The sequence below is a fragment of the Podarcis liolepis genome, assembly GCF_965112155.1.
Source record: "Podarcis liolepis genome assembly, chromosome: 6".
Lineage (NCBI taxonomy): Eukaryota > Metazoa > Chordata > Lepidosauria > Squamata > Lacertidae > Podarcis > Podarcis liolepis.
Window position 1 is genome coordinate 92,353,415 of NC_139559.1, and position 22,521 is coordinate 92,375,935.

At 51.0% G+C, this 22,521-nt stretch overlaps 2 protein-coding genes across 2 annotated transcripts in view; one reads left to right on the forward strand and one right to left on the reverse strand.

Annotated features, from left to right (window-relative positions):
* The window catches only part of TDRD5 (tudor domain containing 5), a 147,806-nt gene that overhangs the window by 119,088 nt on the left and 6,197 nt on the right, over positions 1–22,521 (forward strand). The window contains 4 exon segments of the mRNA XM_083507100.1: positions 2,785–3,005; positions 4,542–4,754; positions 8,150–8,216; positions 9,435–9,635. Coding sequence (XP_083363226.1) covers positions 2,785–3,005; positions 4,542–4,754; positions 8,150–8,216; positions 9,435–9,635 — 702 coding nt within the window.
* The window catches only part of LOC310708593 (podocin-like), a 671,219-nt gene that overhangs the window by 38,829 nt on the left and 609,869 nt on the right, over positions 1–22,521 (reverse strand). The gene's annotated exons all lie outside the window — the stretch shown is intronic.

Below are 22,521 nucleotides of genomic sequence, written 5' to 3' on the forward strand. Positions count from 1 at the left end.
TATGGCAAACCCTGAAACCGAGGAGAGTTTGAAAAGCAGATTGCTGTGACATGAGATAAAAGACTTTTCAAAGAAGAAATTAAAAATTCTGCTTGGGCCCAACCCCTTTGTGTAGTTATCCATCTCTATAGATCTCAGCCGCTTCCTTATTTTAGTTTTTTTTTTAATCATTCAATAGGAACTTGTAACAAATATTTATTAATTTTTTAAAAAAAAATTATTCAAAGTTATAACAAGACATATTATCCAAAAACATATCCTTATTTCCCCCCCATTTTCCCTCCCTCCCCCTCCCCCTCCCCTCCAGAACCCCCCACCCCACCTCTCGACTTCCCTCAGTTCCAGTCTTTGGTTTCTCTAATATTGCTATTTTCTGCATGTTACAAAGTTGTATAGATCCTCAAACTGTTTAGCTGATTATTATCAGTAAAAAAAAAATTGTGGATGTTTATTCAAAACCTGCCAAGGAGTCCAATTCACTTTGTTGCGTCTTCAGATACTTTGTGAAAGGTTCCCATTCATCCTTAAAGTCACAGTTATCCTTGTCCCGTAGCTTATATGTCAATTTTGCCAGTTCTGCATAGTCCATCATTTTTTCTTGCCATGATTCTTTAGTTGGGGTTTCTTCAGTCTTCCATCCTTGTGCAACCAGAACGCTCGCGGCCGTTGTCGCATACAAATATTTATTAACTTGTTACCAAAATTAGATTTAAGGCTTTCCTTTAACCAGTGATATTAAAATGTGCCTTATTGTTTAATATATTAGCTTTGTTTATTTAATTATTACTTGCTAACAGAGTTTTGCAAGCCAACCTGCAATTTAAGTGTTCAAGGCAACTCACAACAACAACAAATTCAAATTAAAAACCAAAAGTGTAATATAGTTTAAGAATGCACATTTTGTTAGTAGGTTTCAGGTAAAGTTCCTTGGGAAGATAATTCTACAGTGAGTGCTACCACTGAGATGTAGCCAACTGCCACATCTCATTTGGAGTAGGACTTCTGAGAAGATCTCTAAATCTAGGTTGGGTAGGCATGTGTTGCGAGTAAGGATGGTTCAGGTACCCTGGTCCAAACTGCTCTTTAAAGGTCCAACACCGTCGATTGGGTCTGGGAATAGTCTGGGAGCCAGTGAAGATGACAAAGCATTGGCGTGATACACTAATTTCATACAATCTCAGTTAGCTTTCTCTCAACCAAATTCTGAAGTAACAGAAGTTTCCAGGCTGTATTCAGCCATAGCCCCACCCCAACAATTAGGATTTTTTCTTTTTTCTGTGTGTAAGATATTTATTAAGATTTTCAAAATATTACAAAAGAAAAATAGAAAAAGAAAAAATACAATTAGGATTTTTTCCTACCTCTGTCTCTCCTACCTTTGTTTGTTTTTCAAAAATCTCTATGGTTTGCATTTTAAAATTGTTTTATGAATGTTTATTTACATTGTGTTTATATTAGTTTGGTGATATTCCAAGCTGCTTTGCAGTGTTTTTGCCTGGGAAGATGGGATATAAATATGTAAACACATAAGTACCGTATTTTTCGCCCTATAGGACGCACTTTTTCCCCTCCAAAAATGAAGGGGAAATGTGTGTGCGTCCTATGGGGCGAATGCAGGCTTTCGCTGAAGCCTGGAGGGCGAGAGGGGTCTGTGCGCACCAACCCCTCTTGCTCTCCAGGCTTCAGGAAGCTCTGCGCAACCCTCGGGAGAACGGGTCCCAGGGTTGCGCAGAGCTGCCTGCAGTCCCGGGATCAGCGCAGCTCTGCACGGCAATTGGGAGCGGGGCGGGAAGTCCCGCCCCCTCCCGATGGCCGCGCAGAGCTGCCTGCAGTCCGGGGATCAGCGGAGCTCTGTGCGGCCACCGGGAGCGGGGAGCGAAGTCCCGCCCCCCTCCCAATGGCCGCGCAGAGCTGCCTGCAGTCCGGGGATCAGCGGAGCTCTGTGCGGCCATCGGGAGCGGGGTGCGAAGTTCCACCGCACTCCGGATGGCCGCGCAGAGCTGCCTGCAGTCCCGGGATCAGCGCAGCTCTGCGCGGCCACCGGGAGCCGGGCGCGAAGTCCCATCCCGCCCCACTCCCGGTGGCCGCGCAGAGCTGCCTGCAGTCCCGGGATCAGCGCAGCTCTGCGCGGCCACCGGGAGTGGGGCGCGAAGTCCCGCCCCGCTCCGGATGGCCGCGCAGAGCTGCCTGCAGTCCCCGGCTCTGCGCAGCTCTGCGCGACCACCGGGAGTCCCGCCCCGCTCCCGGTGGCCGCGCAGAGCTGCCTGCAGTCCTGGGATCAGCGCACTTCTCCCCATAGCCAGCCCCACAAGCTCGGGGGACAGCGGGGAGGCAGAGCGCGCCTTCCCGCTGTTCCCCGACCTGGTTCTTCCAGCCCCACACCTGGGGGGGAAATAATTTCTTTTTCTTTATTTCCCCCCCAAAAAAACTAGGTGCGTCCTATGGGGGGCGCAAAATACGGTAAGTGAGGAAAATGTGAGTGAGAGAGGCTTTGATGTTTCAGCAGAACCATGTCATAGAGGAATTATTCACTGAGGGTATGGAAAACCAGGAAGGGAAGTAATGGAGTTAGGGCTGTCTGTGTGGCACTTTTTGTTGCATGTTAGGGCATCCAGACTCATTGCTGTTGGGATGGAGACTTGGAAGACTAGGAAAGCGTTTTGGATTCCCGTGTAGTCAAGTACCTGGGATTTTCCAGCCCTGGGAATCTCTTGAGTGGCCCGGATGAATCTGTTGTACTGCTTGGATCAGAATGACTTTCTTTTACTTTCCTTATGTTTGCAGCACCTGGGTATGGAGGATACGCACATTATTCAAGAGATCATGGAAAATGAAATCCCACCAGATGCCGTCCAGGACAGAAGCCTCTACAGCCTTCCCCAGCTGGACACCAGTGCTTTAGTGGGACTATTTGTGGAATACATTGTCTCTCCTTCGCAATTCTACGTCCGACTCTACAGTGCAGAAACGTCAGTGAAGTTAGAAAACATGATGTTGGAAATGAGGTGAGGGGGAACTTACCCATTTCGGCCTGGGCTTTTCGTTGTATATGAGCTAGGATTGCAGGGAGAAAAGAGACCCCAGTTTGGTATTGGGTGTGCTTGTGGTCTGTTGAAACTCATGTGCAAAAACTTTACCCTGTTTCTTGGCAAGGGTATTCTTTGATGTATACACTTCAGTGTGCATGGTTTTAGTATTTTATTTTATTGAAGCAGCACGATAATCAGCCGAACAGAAAACCCTTCTAAACATCAAAATAGGGCTGAACAAACAAATGGGGTTTTAGCAGATGTTTAATCTTAATTTTGCTTAATTGGTTGCCATCAATTTGATTTTAATTAATTTTTATAATGAAATATTTTTAGATTGTGTGACTATTTGACTGTTTGATTATTTGATTGTTGTTAGCCGCCCTGAGCCCGGCTTCGGCTGGGGAGGGTGAGATATAAATAAAAATTATTATTATTATTACTACTATTATTATTATTATTATTATTATTATTAATGCATCCAACCAATGAAACTTCCCATATCTCTTTGGGTTGGTGCCATCTTGTCAATCCCCTATAAAAGCCTGGGTGAACAGGTGCATTTTCAGCTGTCACCCAAGCAGTCTATGTAATCATAGGGAGAGTCAGCAGTGTTCACCTGTCCTCCACTTGTCCTCATTGCACTGCACACTCAGGCAGGGAAGAGGAGGGACAAAGTCAGTGCAGTGCAAACACACTAGTGTTTTCACTACAGCCTCCTTGCCCCTTTACCTATCTACCAGAGTGCAATAGTGACACAAGCAACTGAACATCAGATGTATCATAGAATCATGAAATTGTAGAGGAAGAAGGAGGAGGTGCTGACCTAAATGGCCTTGGTCCTATATACCTGAAGGAGCATCTCCACCCCCATCATTCACTGAGGTCCAACGCCGAGGGCCTTCTGGTGGTTCCCTCATTGCAAGAAGTGAAGTTACAGGGAACCAGGCAAAGGGCCTTCTTGGTAGTGGTGCCTGCCCTGTGGAACACCCTCCCATCAGATGTCAAGGAAATAAGCAACTATCTTACTTTTAAAAGACACCTGAAGGCAGCCCTGTTTAGGGAAGTTTTTAATGTTTCATGCTGTATTGTGTTTTTAACATTCGGTTGGGAGCCGCCCAGAGTGGCTGGGGAAGCCCAGCCAGATGGGTGGGGTATAAATAAGAAATAATAATAATAATAATAATAATAATAATAATAATAATAATAATAATAATAATATTCCAACCCCTGCAATGCACAAATGTCCCCACCCTATCATCTGCTACTGGATCTACTTCTATGCCAGTTATAGGAGTTCTATAGCCAAGGTGCCACCACAGAAAAGACCCTATCTCTGGTCACTGCATGGTGTACTTGTCCCATCAACAGGACCACAGGGATGACTTCTCTTGCAGATCTCAATGCAGATTAATAATGATATAGGGACTCAAAAGTTTTTTAAGACTTCAAAGTCTGCTACTTGGACATAGGATTGTACTGTTAGTGACCCACTTGGATCCTGTATTTCAGACGATGCTATTCTAGTAAACATGTAGCTGACCGATACATCATGCCCGAAGCCTCAATCAGTCCTGGTCAGCTTTGTTGTATAAAAAATTCGGAAGACAAATGGTGGTACAGAGTTATCATTCATCGAGTGCTCAATGACCAGGAAGTGGAAGTGTTTTACCCGGACTTTGGAAGTACGAGGACTGCCCAGAAATCCTCGCTGAGGTTTCTGAAGTAAGTAAATTGTGTGCTAGGCAGGGAATGCTTATCAGCTGAGAACTGGTGGATGGTGAGACCTCTTTCTCTTCTACTCTTGCTCTCAGAAAAATTAATGGAGGATAAGATTATGTTCTACCTCCACTTTCAGAGGCAGTCTGTTTCTGGATATGAGTTGCTGCACTCAGACTTCCCAAAAGCTTCTAGGTGGCCACTGCAAGAAAAGGATGCTCATTAGATGGGTCATTGACCTCATTCAGCAGAGATGACTCTTATGCTCTCATATGCAAATCCCACGCACCCTTCCTTCCTCTCTCACACACACGTCCATTCACTCAACTTTCTTTTCACTTTCTCTGTCTCCCTGTCCGCCTACCCACCCCCCTCACATACCCACACCATCCAAGGCTGATTTCAAAGGTAGCACTTACGTATCAGTTCCCACATCAGTGGCGTAGCGTGGGGGGTGCAGGGAGGGTCGGCCGCACCGGGCGTAACATCGGGGGGGGGCGCACTCGCAGCTCTCTGCCCCTACCTGGCTCACTCACTCTCTCTCACTGCAGTGCTGGCTGTGCGAATCCGATCCGAGCCGCTGGGTCGCCGCCCACTGTGGAGGGGGTGGGTGCCAGGCGTGCGGTGCAGAGAGAGAGCGAGGGACTATCTGGGGGAGGGACAGTGCAGCGGCTGCCCAGCGCAGCGCTGAGCGCGGGAGAAAACCACACCAGACCAGGCAGCAGCAAGAAGAAGCTGGCAGCGGCAGCAGGTTAGGGGGCACAAATTACTTGCCTTGCCCCGGGTGCTGACAACCCACGCTATGCCGCTGTCCCACATCTTGTCATCTCATACCTAAAATCCAAAGCTCTTTCAAAACTGGCTTGCCCTCTGTCATAGGCAGTAAAATAATGTTTGGGAACGCAGACAGTACAGTGCAAAATTACTCTGGCTATTTAGCATAAGTGGGTGAAAATCCATCCATTTCTTTTTTAACTTTCAGCCATCAAACGGATAGGCTTTAATAGTCTTTTTCTGTCCAGTGCATTTTCATAGCACGAAACATCATGCCTAAACATCATTAAAGGCTAAGATTTATTTGGGCTACCATTTCCCCATTGCCCTTGCTGCTTCTACCTCCTAAGGACCATTCCTGCTTTTACCATCCTTCCCACCCTGTTCACCGTATTTTTTGCACCATAACACTCACTTTTTTCCTCCCAGAAAGTAAGGGGAAATGTCTGTGCGTGTTATGGAGGGAATGCCTACGGGTGGCGGGGGGGATCTACTGCAGTCGTAAGCAGAGGATCCATGGTTCCCCTTCCTTCCCTCCTCCGTGGCTCGCTTTGAAACAGAAAAGAGGGAGAAGAGCCGCTGAGTGGGGAGGAGAGAAGGACAGAGAGCCTGCTTCTTTAAAGGAGCAAAGCGGGAGAGGAGAGGAGCCGTTTACACGAGTGTAAGCGCCTCCTGTCCAGTTGGTTCCTTTAAAGCAAGCAGGCTCTCTGTCCCTCTCTCTTCCCCACTCAGCTCGCTACATAGCAGCAAAGTTTTTCAGCTCACTAAGCTGGGGATGAGTGGGGAGGAGGAAGAAAAGTAGAGCCTGCTTGCTTTAAAGGAGCAAAGCGGGAGAGGAGAGGAGCCTTCTCCCCTTATACCCCTCTTCTTCATTATTAGCAGCATCCTTCTCCACCCACCCCACGCGTGCTCCTTGTCCCTTGAGTGCTTTTCCTTCCCTCGCCACTTAAAACGTGGTTACAAAGCACGACTCCACATGGATCCTCAGGATTTTTGCACTGGGTCACCCCAAATTCACCATCAGATCACATAGCATGTCCATGGCTACATCTTGCACCAAAAAAATCACGCACCCACTGTTGCCTGGGGCCGCAGTGGTGCAAAAACGTGGTTACAAAGCATGGATCCACATGGATCCTCAGGATTTTTGCATTGGGCTACTCCAAACTCACTGTCAGATCACATGTCTGTGGCCACAGCATGAACCACAAAAATCATACATCCACTGTTTCGTTTAGAATATTTTTTTTCTTGTTTTCCTCCTCTAAAAACTACGTGCGTGTTATGGTCGGGTGCGTGTTATAGAGCGAAAAATACAGTAATTCCTAGCCTTTTCAAGAGAAAGGTAGGCATGCAGATTTAGAAGTTGCACTACACTGTATCACTAGAACAATGCTCTAGTCACCGTGCTACTCTTAACTGCCGTGCTCTCTGACTGGGTCTCCTCTCCAGCCGCTGGGCAGTTGCTACAGCTCACGGCTAGTGAGGAGAGAGCTTAATCACAAGCCTGGCTTCTGAGGACATGCTTAGCTGAACCTTGGTATAGCTCAGAGTGGTGTGGGAGTAAAAAGGATGAAGGAGGAGTAAAGCAGATTCAGCCTCCGCTCCATGGTCCTCGTAAGCTGTGTGTGGATAAAAAATAATGATTAAAAAAATAAAATAAATCAGATTTTTAAAATTTAAATTGGATTTTTTAAATAAAATGCTTTGGAGGAAAAATATTTCTAAAGATAGTTTTCTGTTTAAGTTACATTATAGTCCATGGGTAGGCAAACAAAGGCCCGGGGGCCGGATCCAGCCCAGTCGCCTTCTAAATCCAGCCCGCGGACGTTCCGGGAATCAGCATGTTTTTACATGAGTATTTATTTATATATGAGTATATATTTATTTAAAATGCATCTCTGGATTATTTGTGGGGCATAGGAATTCGTTCATTTTTTCTTCTTCCAAAATATGGTCTGGCCCCCCACAAGGTCTGAGGGACAGTGGACCGGCCCCCTGCTGAAAAAGTTTGCTGACCCCTGTATAGTCCAAAGGCTATTCATCAGGAAATAAGGATTTGTTTTAAGTTTTAAGGTTTTTTTTAATTGTTTAACCACATCAGTTTACAAACATAGATACATATGCTATAATGTTACTGTTTTAGTTAAATAAAATGTTTAAATTGTTGTTAAGGAAATGATTATTTTTCTCCTTACAATAAAGTACAGCAGAAAAGTTGTCCAAATATAAACAGTTAACTTATTAACCCTCACAATAATTTCATAATTATCTATGTATTTCTAATAGTATAACCAAATCAGTAATTTTTTATATAACTGTAAAAACTACTCTGAAAATTTATCACACAAAAAATGAAACCTTCCTCTAGTTGTAAATATTAAGATGATACCAGCAAGAATGAGTCTTTCTGTAAAGAAAATGAGTTAAATCAAGTCTTACTGACTAGTGATTTAAATCGTGATTTAAATCAAATCCACCTTTGTGTGGACTCAGTCTTGCTTACTTTCTTTCGTGGGAAATGCCAAATGTCAACGCTTTGTTCATTATCCAGTTTGATGCAAGACTACTTGGCTTGGGGCAGCAAGTCAAAAGTGGCCCTGTGAATTACCTTGTTCTTGTTGCAGGTCTTGTTATGCAAAGCTTCCTGCTCAAGCAATCCCTTGTTCCTTAGCTTGGGTGAGACCTACAGAGGTATGTATATATGTATTATTTTTTCAACTAACCTTACCCTAGATGTTTGGGAACAACTTAAAAATAAGCTGGCTTTTGTTTTCTGTTCTTGTTTTACAATTTAACGTATGTGTTCATTTGTTTACTGCACATTTTTTACCAATGTTGTAGCATTTTTATGTTGCATCCAAAAAGTGCTCAAGCTTTGGCAAATACTTAAGGAAGGAAATCTCCTAACGGTTAGGTATTTGATGAGACTGCTTCTCTTCATGCCCTACATCTAGTGGATGAGTGAATCATAGAGTTGGAAGGGACGCTGAGGATCATCTAGTCCAGTGTTCCCCAACCCCCGGGCCACGGACCGGTGCCGGTCCGTGGATCAATCGGCACCGGGCCGCCCGAGGAACTTCAAATCATTTCACTGTGGCGGGCGGCCGAAGTGCAGAGCATTGCGCCCTCTCAAGCCCGCCCATTGTGTGACAGTAGCGAATGAAAATTCGCTATTGTTACACTGATGCTCCTCCTGGCCAATCAGGGAGCGGGTCCTCCCACTTCCTGATTGGCCGAAAGCCAAACCTCACTCCATTGGCAGAGGAGGAGGAGGAGTCACGGGAGGACTGAGGACTCGAGGTCAGAGACGCGGGGACTGAAGAGAAGCTGCCGTGAGGTAAGTGCACGGAGGGGGGGACTCAGCTCAAAACAAGTGGGCCACGGAAAAATTATCAAACATTTACTGGTCCGCGGCAATAAAAAGGTTGGGGAGCACTGATCTAGTCCGACCCCCTGCAATGCAGGAATATGCAGCTTTCCCACATGGGAATCGAACCTGCAACCTTTGCATTATCAGCATGCTCTAATCAACTGAACTATCTTGTTGCATATTATTTGGAGTGAAAGGAGCAACCAAGGGTATACTTGTCAGTTATATCTGGTATATCACAAGAGGTTAGGGCGGAAGAAGAGTCATGAAGGATCAAGAGCAATGATAACATCAGAATTTTAAAGTTCAGAAGGTGGAATAGCTCAAAGAATAAGTGAATAAGACAAATGTGTTTTGGAAATTAAAGATAAATAAGATTTGAAGTGCTATTTTAGGGGGGGGAAATCGAGATACAAAAGGACAACACAAAAAGCAGTTGGAATGTATTAAGACTAATCAGATAGAATTTGATGTGCAGAGCAAATGAAATTAGTTTTTCAACTCTGCTTGACTTTGTACCTTATCCTTTCTTTATCAAGGACAATTGGACTGCCAGTGACATACATGAATTCCAAAGGTTGTGTGAGCTGAAGCTGCTTGTGGGAGTCGTGGATGAATACATAGATGGAATCCTTTACCTCTTCCTCTGTGACACCAGCTCTGACGAAGATATCTACTTGCACAATGCACTGAGATTAAAGGGCCATGCCTTCATCTGCAGAGAAAACCTTCCTTCCCAGGTGAGGGCAAATATTTGCAGGGGGCACTATGGGAAGGTTAAAATGGATAAATATATTTTAAGGGCCTGAGGTTCTCAAACTGATTTGTGATGATGACCCATTGAAAACAGGGGGGATGGGGATATCGCAAGTGTTCTTAGTGCTAACTAAACCAAACCAAACAATGTTAAGTCTGTGGAAGGATGATAAAAAGAATGACATGGCATGCTTTTTTTCCTGAGAGCACCATGTGAAAGCATGTGGAAACATAGTTTGATGATTATAAGTTTGTTAAAAATCAGTGACCCAGAAAAAGCCCACATGATTATTATTATATTTAATTCAGTTGCATTATTACATTTTTTTAAAAAAAAACCTAGTTATTTTTAGTTAATTTCCAGGTTGTTAAATCTTATTAAAAAATAAATTTTATTTATCATTTTTCCTTTTGCAACAATGCATACAAATTGACAAACCCCAAAATAAGAACAAATCAACTTTCCCCCCACCCCATTCATGGTTCCTTCGGTTTATCTTTACTTCTGCATATCCACAAAATGCCTCAATTGTTTGTTTCCTGTAAACTTTCTTCACATATTCTTTACTGTTCGTTTTAAGTTAACCCTGCTAAAGCTTTAAGTTGTTTACAATAACTTTTTAAATAGTCAATAAATGCACCCTAATCTTTATTAGTTTCTTTCCTCTTCCTGATTTCTTCCTGTAAGTTTGGCTGTCTCTGCATATTCCATCAGTTTTATGTACCAGTCCTCCTTGGTTGGAACTATTCCTTCTTTTCTTTTTAAAATTTTTTTTATTGGTTTTAACATACTTTCCAGACAAAACAACCATCCCACCCCATCTTATACATTTGTGGCTATAGTTAGCCTATGACTTCCATCAATCCCTTCTGATGATTTTCAAAATTCATCTCCTATTCCTGCATTTTTGCTTTCATATTATCTTAACATTGCATTGGCAAATGACTTGTAAACTACTTTGGTAAGAGTTTTTCTTTAAACTGTATACAAATTTATTAAATAAATAAATTTCTTCATTCTCCTGCCTTTAACAGAATTTCAGAGAGCCATTCTTTTCCACGTTGTATCTGAATCCCGGACCGGAGCAGCAGTCTGGTTTGACAAAAGCAGAAACGCCCTTGCTTAAGCAGGAATCTCTTTGTGACCTGCCAGAAGTACCAGATTCAGGGTCTTGCTACAATGAAGTGCTTTCCCAGGTGGAGATTTTGGAGTTTTTCTGTTTAAATAAGCATTGATGTTGCATTTAGTGAAGTATATCCGAGCATTTAAAATAAGTACATGAACAAAGTTAACAGGGAGAGTTTCTCCAAGACCCATTAGAACATAATATGGGTAATGGAATCACTTTGATCTTGGATACCATACTAGTTTCGTTTGGAGACCTCAACAAATATTTTCCATTTGTTTATTTGTTTAAACAGAGATTTAATTGGGACAATCTAATCCCACTAACATGTAACTTAAACTGCACTGCAGTTTAAAGGGCTGTGTGGTGAAGGTGTTAAACAAGCCTCTTGATGCCGGCAGCTGTTTTGTGGGGTAGTGAGGTGGCCAATATTGCCAGCGAGGAGGAGAGTACCTCTTGGGAGTCCTACAGCATCTCACGTGGCCCGGTGAGATTCTTGTGAAAAGTTTGGGGTGGGTACCTGTCAGGGGTTTAGGAGCAGAAGCACGGGCAAGGGAGGAAACAGAGAGCGAAGGGGAGGAGGCAGAAGAAAAGATGAGTGACGACGACGACCCGAGATCTCCTAGTCTTTCCAGTGAATCAGAGGATTCACAGAAAGGAGCACCAGTGGCGAGGGCAAGGGGGGAGTCTAGGGGGGCACCCCAGGAAGACAGAGCCAGAGAGGACTCAGGGGGGAGCAGCTGGAAATCGGGACCAGCGTCACCGCCAGGAAGCAGGGAAGAGGAAGGGAGCCAGGGGGGAAGCGCTGGCAGCTCACCACAGGAGGGAGGACATGAGTCGGGGATGGCCACACCTCCATCGGGGAGCGAAGAAACGGTTGAGAGGAAAGTGGAAGGTTGGGCGCGCGCGCCAAGTTCAAATGCAGAGGAAGGCGGCGCAGTAAGCAGCCCCGAAAGAGAGCCAGGTCCTAAAGCCCGGCGCAAGGAGGCAGGAGGGTCTGGGTCAGCGTCAGAAGAATCCCGGAAGGAAGAAGCCCCGGGGGGTAGAGGGACCCAGAGGAGGACAGTCAGGAGGAAAAGGTGGAGCAAGGCTAGGATATTAAGTTGGTGCACACAGGGCGGAGACTCAGACGGAGCTTCGCCGACCTAGCTACTAGGCGTAGAGTTGCGCGCAGCAGCGTGAGAATGGAAACTGTAATTCAATAAAGACTTTTACTTAATGACCGCTGGCTAGCGTGATCCTCTGTGAGCTAGGATCTTCAAGCAGCTCTGACAGTAAGCTCCGTCTCAACTTGTGGGCATCTACAACCTCGAGGAGGGGAGAGACACAGGTGCCTACTAGCAAGCTCACGAACGGCAGACGACATGACGGCTGAGCAGCAGATAGAGGAACTCAGAAACGCGGTGGCACAACTGAACGCCGAGGCTCTAGCATCCAGGAAGAGGGAGGAGGAAGCAGCCGCAGCCTGCAGGGATCTCCAGGTCAGGTTAGACGTGCTGACAAAGCAGACACCCCGGCAGGAGGGCATTGGGTTGGCGAGACGGACAGGCGGGCTGGTCTCTCACTTCGATGGGAACCTGCAACAGTATCCCAACTTTAGAGCCGACGTACTGTGCGCACTGCAACTGCTGCATAAAGACTTTAGAGATGAACAAGAGAGAGTGGGGTTCATCATGTCCCATCTGCATGGGGATGCGAGAGCATGGCTACGCAATTTATGGAGAGATAAGGATCCGGCGCTACAGAATGCAGATGCCTTTATTAAAGCGATGGATGGGTGTTTTTTATCAAGTATTGACGTGGATCTTGCACGGAAGGAGGTGCATGGGCTGAGACAAGGGAGGGCCAGCGTCAGGCAGTACCATGCCCGCTTTTTCGCCTTGGTCAGTGCCCTGGAATGGGACAGAGATTCGGCTCCTGTAAGAGACCTCTTTTGGGAGGGGCTGCATAACTCGATTAAAGATGAGATCGCCAGGGGGGAGAGACCCCGAACCACCCAGGAGGTCGTTCAGAGGGCACTGGCAGTGGGGGTGAGGCTGGAAGGACGTCCGTGGAACAGGGACGAAGGGCGTGGAGGGCGCGAACCAGCCGGGGGCCCCTCCTTCTTTCCCAGGGAAGCAGCGCGGGCGCAATCCACGCCTCCGCCAGGAGGAGGAGCCGAACCTATGGAGGTGGGAGGTGCAAGGGCTCAGTCAGCAACCAGAGCCCTAGCACCAGCAGCAGTGAAAGCGAAGCCTCCTAGAGGGAACAGGAAGTGTTACGTCTGTGAGGAGCCAGGGCATATGGCGAAAGAGTGTCCCCAGAGGCCCCACAAGCTCACTGCAGCCTCGGCAATGGTGACTGCAGCAACACAGCAAGGAGGACCACAGCAGGGAAACGAGGCTGTCTGGCTGGAGGAAGAGGCACTGGGGCCCAGCCAGACGTGTTAGTGACGCAGTCCCCAGCGATTTTACAGCCCGTGAACCCCCTCCCGCCCAAACCAGTAGTGAGGCTCACAGCGTCTCTCCAACTGCCCAATGGAATCACCATGGACGTGCCAATCACCATTGACTCAGGCAGCAATGCGGACTTTATAGGGCAGGACTTTGTCGACAGGCACGCTGTGCAGTTGCTGCCGGCCACACTGCCCCTGCAGGTTGTCACGGTGGATGGCAGGGAGCTGCTCGGGGGGCAAGTGGTGAAGCAGACGCCACCAATGGTGATGCGACTTGGGAATCACAGAGAAATCATCAGCTTCAACGTCACTCGACTATCTGACACGCCCATTGTATTGGGCATGAGTTGGCTGGACAAGCACAGCCCAGCGATGGCTTGGTACCAGAGGCAGCTGACCTTCGGCTCTTCCTTTTGTGCTGAACACTGCATCGTGCCCAGGCAGGAAGGAGAGGAAGAGGAGTCACAGCTGCTGCTAGGCACGCTGCAAGCGATTCCACACAAGTACGCTGAATTTTTGGAAGTTTTCTGCGAGAAGGAGGCAGACAGGCTACCCCCTCACAGACCATATGACTGCAAAATTGACCTGCTGCCGGGGGCGGCGCTGCCTAAAGGGAAACTGTATTCCATGTCAGAGGACGAACTGCAGGAACTCAAAGAGTTCATTGACCATAATTTGCAACGCGGCTTCATCCGGGAGTCCAGGGCAGTGGGGGGCAGTCCCGTATTCTTTGTTAAGAAGCGGGACACGCCCCAGAAAAGACTGGTAGTGGATTACAGGATGTTGAACAGTCTGACTAGGCCATCGGACTTCCCCATGCCCCGTATTGACGACCTCCTCGCAAAGGTACGGAAGGGCAGAGTGTTCACCAAGTTGGACCTGCGGGGGGCGTACAACCTCATTCGCATGCGGGAAGGAGATGAGTGGAAGACAGCCATGTTCACGCCACTGGGGACCTACGAATATAGAGTTATGCCTTTTGGATTGCAAAATGGCTCCCACGTTTTTCAAGCGTTTATGCATCACGTGTTGGCGGGACTTCTCTACAAGACGTGCGTCTGTTTCTTAGATGACATCCTGATCTTTTCGGAGTCGCAGCAGGAGCATGACGGACACGTCAAGGAAGTGCTGAGCAGGCTAAAGCAACATAGGCTCTACGCCAAGCTGGAGAAGTGCCAATTTGACGTGCCGGAGGTGGATTTTCTGGGCTACAAGCTGTCTGACAAGGGGCTCGCCATGGACAGCGCCAAGGTTCGAGCGGTGTTGGATTGGAAGAGTCCGCGCAACCGGAAGGAGGTCCAACGGTTTGTCGGCTTTGCGAACTTCTATCGCAAGTTTATCAAGGGCTTCGCGATGCAGACAGCGGCCATCACTGACACGCTTAGCTCCAAGAAGAAGAAGTTCGTTTGGACAGCGCAGGCGGAGCAGTCCTTTCAGGCACTCAAGCGTCTCTTCGCGTCGGAAGAGCAGCTGCTTCATGTCAACCCCAGCAAGCCGATGAGGGTGGAGACAGACGCCTCGGACAGAGCCGTGGGGGCGGTCCTGTTGCAGAAGGACCCGCAGGGGGTGTGGCGACCGGGAGCGTTTTACTCCAGGAAGCTCAGCAAGTCCGAACAGAACTACACCATCTGGGACAGGGAGTTGCTGGCCATTCACGCAGCGTTCAAGGCGTGGAGGCACTTTTTGATCGGCGCCAAGCACACGGTGCAGGTTTGCACGGACCACAAGAATCTAGAGCACTGGCGCACGGCACAGTTCCTGAACCAGAGGCAGATACGTTGGGCTGAGTTCTTTGCAAACTTCGACTTCCGAATAGAGTATGTCCCGGGGGACACCAACATCATGGCAGACGCTCTCTCCCGTAAGCCACAGTATCTGGAGGACGCAACACCAGCGGCCGCCATGCACATCTTCGCACCAGCAGTGTGGGCGTGCGCAGCGGCGACCGTGGACCTAGAGGCGGTGCGACGTGCGTTGCAGGAGGACTCCTTCGCACAAGCAAAGATGGCAGAGGTGCAAAGGGGCAAGGCAGCGGCCGACGGTTTCCGGCTACGAGATGGATTGCTCATCCGAAAAGGGGCCATCTACGTGCCGGGAGACGAACTTCGAGCCAAGGTGCTGCAGCAGCTGCACGACGCGCCCACGGCCGGGCACTTTGGCAAGGAGAAGACGGTGGAATTAGTAGCCAGGGATTTCTGGTGGCCTGGAATGAGAGGGGAGGTCGCAGACTACGTGGCGAGGTGCGACACCTGCCAGAGGGCCAAACCAGTGCACAAACCGCCGGCCGGACTGTTGGAACCGCTGCAAACCCCGTTCGAACCATGGGAGAGAGTGGCCCTGGACTTTGTCACGGATCTGCCCAGCTCAAGGGGCAAGACGGCAGTGCTGGTGGTGGTGGACCTGTTTTCCAAGATGGCGCATTTCATTCCGTGTGCGAAGGTGGCCACGGCGGAGCAAACCGCCAAACTGTTCATAGACCACGTGTTCAAGGTTCACGGTCTGCCACGGTCTATTCTGTCCGACCGGGGGCGGCAGTTCATCTCGAATTTCTGGCAGAAGCTGATGGGCTTCCTGAACGTCAAGATCAACCTGGCGTCGGCGAGACACCCGCAGACCAACGGGCAAGCGGAGCGGGTCAATGCCATCATGCAGCAGTACCTGAGATGTTATGCAAATCAACAGCCTGCGACGTGGGTGGATTACCTACCGCTTGCCGAGTTCGCCTACAACAACACGAAGCACGTGTCCACGGGGGTCACGCCGTTCTTCGCCAACAACGGGAGGCACCCCAGAACCTTCCCGGGACTGGAAAGAATGGGGGAGGGGGAGCCGCAGACAGCAGATGCGTTCGCGTCGGAGCTGCAGGAGGTCCACGATCAGCTGAGGCGCCACCTGGAGCTGGCCAAGCACGCATACAAGGTACAAGCAGACAAGCACAGAAGGGTTGGAGAAGAGCTCCACGTGGGAGACTGGGTTTGGTTAGCAGCCCACGCAGTGCCGGCCAGGTCGTTGGCCAAGAAGAAACTAGGGCATAAGCAACTGGGGCCCTACCAAGTCGAAGAGCAGGTCAACCCGGTAGCTTTCAGACTGGCACTTCCGGAGGGTTCCAGAATGCATCCGGTATTCCACAGATCGGTGCTCACTCCCTACAAGGCACCGCACAGGTTCCAGGAACCCGGAACAGCGCCGAGTCCGGTCAGAGACAGAACAGGGCACGCGGAAGTGGCACAGAAGGAGCGCATCAACGAAGTCACTGAGATTTTGGACTCCAGATGGGGGGAAGAGGGGGTAGAATACTTTCTCGCCAAGGAGGGCACCCCGGCCAGTGCGAACAGCTGGGTGCCGGGCTACGCCTTGGACGAACCTCTCCTCAAAGACGAGTTTCATGCCCTCTTTCCCCATAGACCTATGCCAGCAGAATATTTTGACGACTGGCTTTTCACGCCCACACTTTCGGCCAGCACTTTCCGGGGGTTCGACTCGGACGAGGACCCGACACAAGACGTCCGTTCCCCGGAGGGGTCACCCTCGGGATCTGCATCAGAACCCTCGTATTGGTGGGACGATAGGCCAGAGGAGCAGTGGCGCAGACGGTGGCTGGAAGGCCCAGGACGAGCAACACCGACAGGAGGAAGTGAGGGAGAGACGGACATGGACGTTTTCGGGGACGACCCTGGTTTCGAGCACGGCGGCACAGAGATGGAAGCGGAGGTGACTGTCGTCGACGAGAGCGGGGAGGAAGACCCGGGAGACTTCAGATGGAGGCCTGCCACGGGAAGCGACCGATACCCGACGTTCGTCCCTTTGCAACAGCAGCCCCCAGCTCCAGCACCGGAAGGAGGGGAGGGGGGAATGGGGGGCTTCGAGGGGGGGATGGATGTCAGGGGTTTAGGAGCAGAAGCACGGGCAAGGGAGGAAACAGAGAGCGAAGGGGAGGAGGCAGAAGAAAAGATGAGTGACGACGACGACCCGAGATCTCCTAGTCTTTCCAGTGAATCAGAGGATTCACAGAAAGGAGCACCAGTGGCGAGGGCAAGGGGGGAGTCTAGGGGGGCACCCCAGGAAGACAGAGCCAGAGAGGACTCAGGGGGGAGCAGCTGGAAATCGGGACCAGCGTCACCGCCAGGAAGCAGGGAAGAGGAAGGGAGCCAGGGGGGAAGCGCTGGCAGCTCACCACAGGAGGGAGGACATGAGTCGGGGATGGCCACACCTCCATCGGGGAGCGAAGAAACGGTTGAGAGGAAAGTGGAAGGTTGGGCGCGCGCGCCAAGTTCAAATGCAGAGGAAGGCGGCGCAGTAAGCAGCCCCGAAAGAGAGCCAGGTCCTAAAGCCCGGCGCAAGGAGGCAGGAGGGTCTGGGTCAGCGTCAGAAGAATCCCGGAAGGAAGAAGCCCCGGGGGGTAGAGGGACCCAGAGGAGGACAGTCAGGAGGAAAAGGTGGAGCAAGGCTAGGTGTCAGGGGTTTAGGAGCAGAAGCACGGGCAAGGGAGGAAACAGAGAGCGAAGGGGAGGAGGCAGAAGAAAAGATGAGTGACGACGACGACCCGAGATCTCCTAGTCTTTCCAGTGAATCAGAGGATTCACAGAAAGGAGCACCAGTGGCGAGGGCAAGGGGGGAGTCTAGGGGGGCACCCCAGGAAGACAGAGCCAGAGAGGACTCAGGGGGGAGCAGCTGGAAATCGGGACCAGCGTCACCGCCAGGAAGCAGGGAAGAGGAAGGGAGCCAGGGGGGAAGCGCTGGCAGCTCACCACAGGAGGGAGGACATGAGTCAGGAGTGGCCACACCTCCACAGGAGGGAGGACATGAGTCGGGGATGGCCACACCTCCATCGGGGAGCGAAGAAACGGTTGAGAGGAAAGTGGAAGGTTGGGCGCGCGCGCCAAGTTCAAATGCAGAGGAAGGCGGCGCAGTAAGCAGCCCCGAAAGAGAGCCAGGTCCTAAAGCCCGGCGCAAGGAGGCAGGAGGGTCTGGGTCAGCGTCAGAAGAATCCCGGAAGGAAGAAGCCCCGGGGGGTAGAGGGACCCAGAGGAGGACAGTCAGGAGGAAAAGGTGGAGCAAGGCTAGGATATTAAGTTGGTGCACACAGGGCGGAGACTCAGACGGAGCTTCGCCGACCTAGCTACTAGGCGTAGAGTTGCGCGCAGCAGCGTGAGAATGGAAACTGTAATTCAATAAAGACTTTTATTTAATGACCGCTGGCTAGCGTGATCCTCTGTGAGCTAGGATCTTCAAGCAGCTCTGACAGTAAGCTCCGTCTCCACTTGTGGGCATCTACAGCCTCGAGGAGGGGAGAGACACAGGTGCCTACTAGCAAGCTCACGAACGGCAGACGACATGACGGCTGAGCAGCAGATAGAGGAACTCAGAAACGCGGTGGCACAACTGAACGCCGAGGCTCTAGCATCCAGGAAGAGGGAGGAGGAAGCAGCCGCAGCCTGCAGGGATCTCCAGGTCAGGTTAGACGTGCTGACAAAGCAGACACCCCGGCAGGAGGGCATTGGGTTGGCGAGACGGACAGGCGGGCTGGTCTCTCACTTCGATGGGAACCTGCAACAGTATCCCAACTTTAGAGCCGACGTACTGTGCGCACTGCAACTGCTGCATAAAGACTTTAGAGATGAACAAGAGAGAGTGGGGTTCATCATGTCCCATCTGCATGGGGATGCGAGAGCATGGCTACGCAATTTATGGAGAGATAAGGATCCGGCGCTACAGAATGCAGATGCCTTTACTAAAGCGATGGATGGGTGTTTTTTATCAAGTATTGACGTGGATCTTGCACGGAAGGAGGTGCATGGGCTGAGACAAGGGAGGGCCAGCGTCAGGCAGTACCATGCCCGCTTTTTCGCCTTGGTCAGTGCCCTGGAATGGGACAGAGATTCGGCTCCGGTAAGAGACCTCTTTTGGGAGGGGCTGCATAACTCGATTAAAGATGAGATCGCCAGGGGGGAGAGACCCCGAACCACCCAGGAGGTCGTTCAGAGGGCACTGGCAGTGGGGGTGAGGCTGGAAGGACGTCCGTGGAACAGGGACGAAGGGCGTGGAGGGCGCGAACCAGCCGGGGGCCCCTCCTTCTTTCCCAGGGAAGCAGCGCGGGCGCAATCCACGCCTCCGCCAGGAGGAGGAGCCGAACCTATGGAGGTGGGAGGTGCAAGGGCTCAGTCAGCAACCAGAGCCCTAGCACCAGCAGCAGTGAAAGCGAAGCCTCCTAGAGGGAACAGGAAGTGTTACGTCTGTGAGGAGCCAGGGCATATGGCGAAAGAGTGTCCCCAGAGGCCCCACAAGCTCACTGCAGCCTCAGCAATGGTGACTGCAGCAACACAGCAAGGAGGACCACAGCAGGGAAACGAGGCTGTCTGGCTGGAGGAAGAGGCACTGGGGCCCAGCCAGACGTGTTAGTGACGCAGTCCCCAGCGATTTTACAGCCCCTGAACCCCCTCCCGCCCAAACCAGTAGTGAGGCTCACAGCGTCTCTCCAACTGCCCAATGGAATCACCATGGACGTGCCAATCACCATTGACTCAGGCAGCAATGCGGACTTTATAGGGCAGGACTTTGTCGACAGGCACGCTGTGCAGTTGCTGCCGGCCACACTGCCCCTGCAGGTTGTCACGGTGGATGGCAGGGAGCTGCTCGGGGGGCAAGTGGTGAAGCAGACGCCACCAATGGTGATGCGACTTGGGAATCACAGAGAAATCATCAGCTTCAACGTCACTCGACTATCTGACACGCCCATTGTATTGGGCATGAGTTGGCTGGACAAGCACAGCCCAGCGATGGCTTGGTACCAGAGGCAGCTGACCTTCGGCTCTTCCTTTTGTGCTGAACACTGCATCGTGCCCAGGCAGGAAGGAGAGGAAGAGGAGTCACAGCTGCTGCTAGGCACGCTGCAAGCGATTCCACACAAGTACGCTGAATTTTTGGAAGTTTTCTGCGAGAAGGAGGCAGACAGGCTACCCCCTCACAGACCATATGACTGCAAAATTGACCTGCTGCCGGGGGCGGCGCTGCCTAAAGGGAAACTGTATTCCATGTCAGAGGACGAACTGCAGGAACTCAAAGAGTTCATTGACCATAATTTGCAACGCGGCTTCATCCGGGAGTCCAGGGCAGTGGGGGGCAGTCCCGTATTCTTTGTTAAGAAGCGGGACACGCCCCAGAAAAGACTGGTAGTGGATTACAGGATTTTGAACAGTCTGACTAGGCCATCGGACTTCCCCATGCCCCGTATTGACGACCTCCTCGCAAAGGTACGGAAGGGAAAAGTGTTCACCAAGTTAGACCTGCGGGGGGCGTACAACCTCATTCGCATGCGGGAAGGAGATGAGTGGAAGACAGCCATGTTCACGCCACTGGGGACCTACGAATATAGAGTTATGCCTTTTGGATTGCAAAATGGCTCCCACGTTTTTCAAGCGTTTATGCATCACGTGTTGGCGGGACTTCTCTACAAGACGTGCGTCTGTTTCTTAGATGACATCCTGATCTTTTCGGAGTCGCAGCAGGAGCATGACGGACACGTCAAGGAAGTGCTGAGCAGGCTAAAGCAACATAGGCTCTACGCCAAGCTGGAGAAGTGCCAATTTGACGTGCCGGAGGTGGATTTTCTGGGCTACAAGCTGTCTGACAAGGGGCTCGCCATGGACAGCGCCAAGGTTCGAGCGGTGTTGGATTGGAAGAGTCCGCGCAACCGGAAGGAGGTCCAACGGTTTGTCGGCTTTGCGAACTTCTATCGCAAGTTTATCAAGGGCTTCGCGATGCAGACAGCGGCCATCACTGACACGCTTAGCTCCAAGAAGAAGAAGTTCGTTTGGACAGCGCAGGCGGAGCAGTCCTTTCAGGCACTCAAGCGTCTCTTCGCGTCGGAAGAGCAGCTGCTTCATGTCAACCCCAGCAAGCCGATGAGGGTGGAGACAGACGCCTCGGACAGAGCCGTGGGGGCGGTCCTGTTGCAGAAAGACCCGCAGGGGGTGTGGCGACCGGGAGCGTTTTACTCCAGGAAGCTCAGCAAGTCCGAACAGAACTACACCATCTGGGACAGGGAGTTGCTGGCCATTCACGCAGCGTTCAAGGCGTGGAGGCACTTTCTGATCGGCGCCAAGCACACGGTGCAGGTTTGCACGGACCACAAGAATCTAGAGCACTGGCGCACGGCACAGTTCCTGAACCAGAGGCAGATACGTTGGGCTGAGTTCTTTGCAAACTTCGACTTCCGAATAGAGTATGTCCCGGGGGACACCAACATCATGGCAGACGCTCTCTCCCGTAAGCCACAGTATCTGGAGGACGCAACACCAGCGGCCGCCATGCACATCTTCGCACCAGCAGTGTGGGCGTGCGCCGCGGCGACCGTGGACCTAGAGGCGGTGCGACGTGCGTTGCAGGAGGACTCCTTCGCACAAGCAAAGATGGCAGAGGTGCAAAGGGGCAAGGCAGCGGCCGACGGTTTCCGGCTACGAGATGGATTGCTCATCCGAAAAGGGGCCATCTACGTGCCGGGAGACGAACTTCGAGCCAAGGTGCTGCAGCAACTGCACGACGCGCCCACGGCCGGGCACTTTGGCAAGGAGAAGACGGTGGAATTAGTAGCCAGGGATTTCTGGTGGCCTGGAATGAGAGGGGAGGTCGCAGACTACGTGGCGAGGTGCGACACCTGCCAGAGGGCCAAACCAGTGCACAAACCGCCGGCCGGACTGTTGGAACCGCTGCAAACCCCGTTCGAACCATGGGAGAGAGTGGCCCTGGACTTTGTCACGGATCTGCCCAGCTCAAGGGGCAAGACGGCAGTGCTGGTGGTGGTGGACCTGTTTTCCAAGATGGCGCATTTCATTCCGTGTGCGAAGGTGGCCACGGCGGAGCAAACCGCCAAACTGTTCATAGACCACGTGTTCAAGGTTCACGGTCTGCCACGGTCTATTCTGTCCGACCGGGGGCGGCAGTTCATCTCGAATTTCTGGCAGAAGCTGATGGGCTTCCTGAACGTCAAGATCAACCTGGCGTCGGCGAGACACCCGCAGACCAACGGGCAAGCGGAGCGGGTCAATGCCATCATGCAGCAGTACCTGAGATGTTATGCAAATCAACAGCCTGCGACGTGGGTGGATTACCTACCGCTTGCCGAGTTCGCCTACAACAACACGAAGCACGTGTCCACGGGGGTCACGCCGTTCTTCGCCAACAACGGGAGGCACCCCAGAACCTTCCCGGGACTGGAAAGAATGGGGGAGGGGGAGCCGCAGACAGCAGATGCGTTCGCGTCGGAGCTGCAGGAGGTCCACGATCAGCTGAGGCGCCACCTGGAGCTGGCCA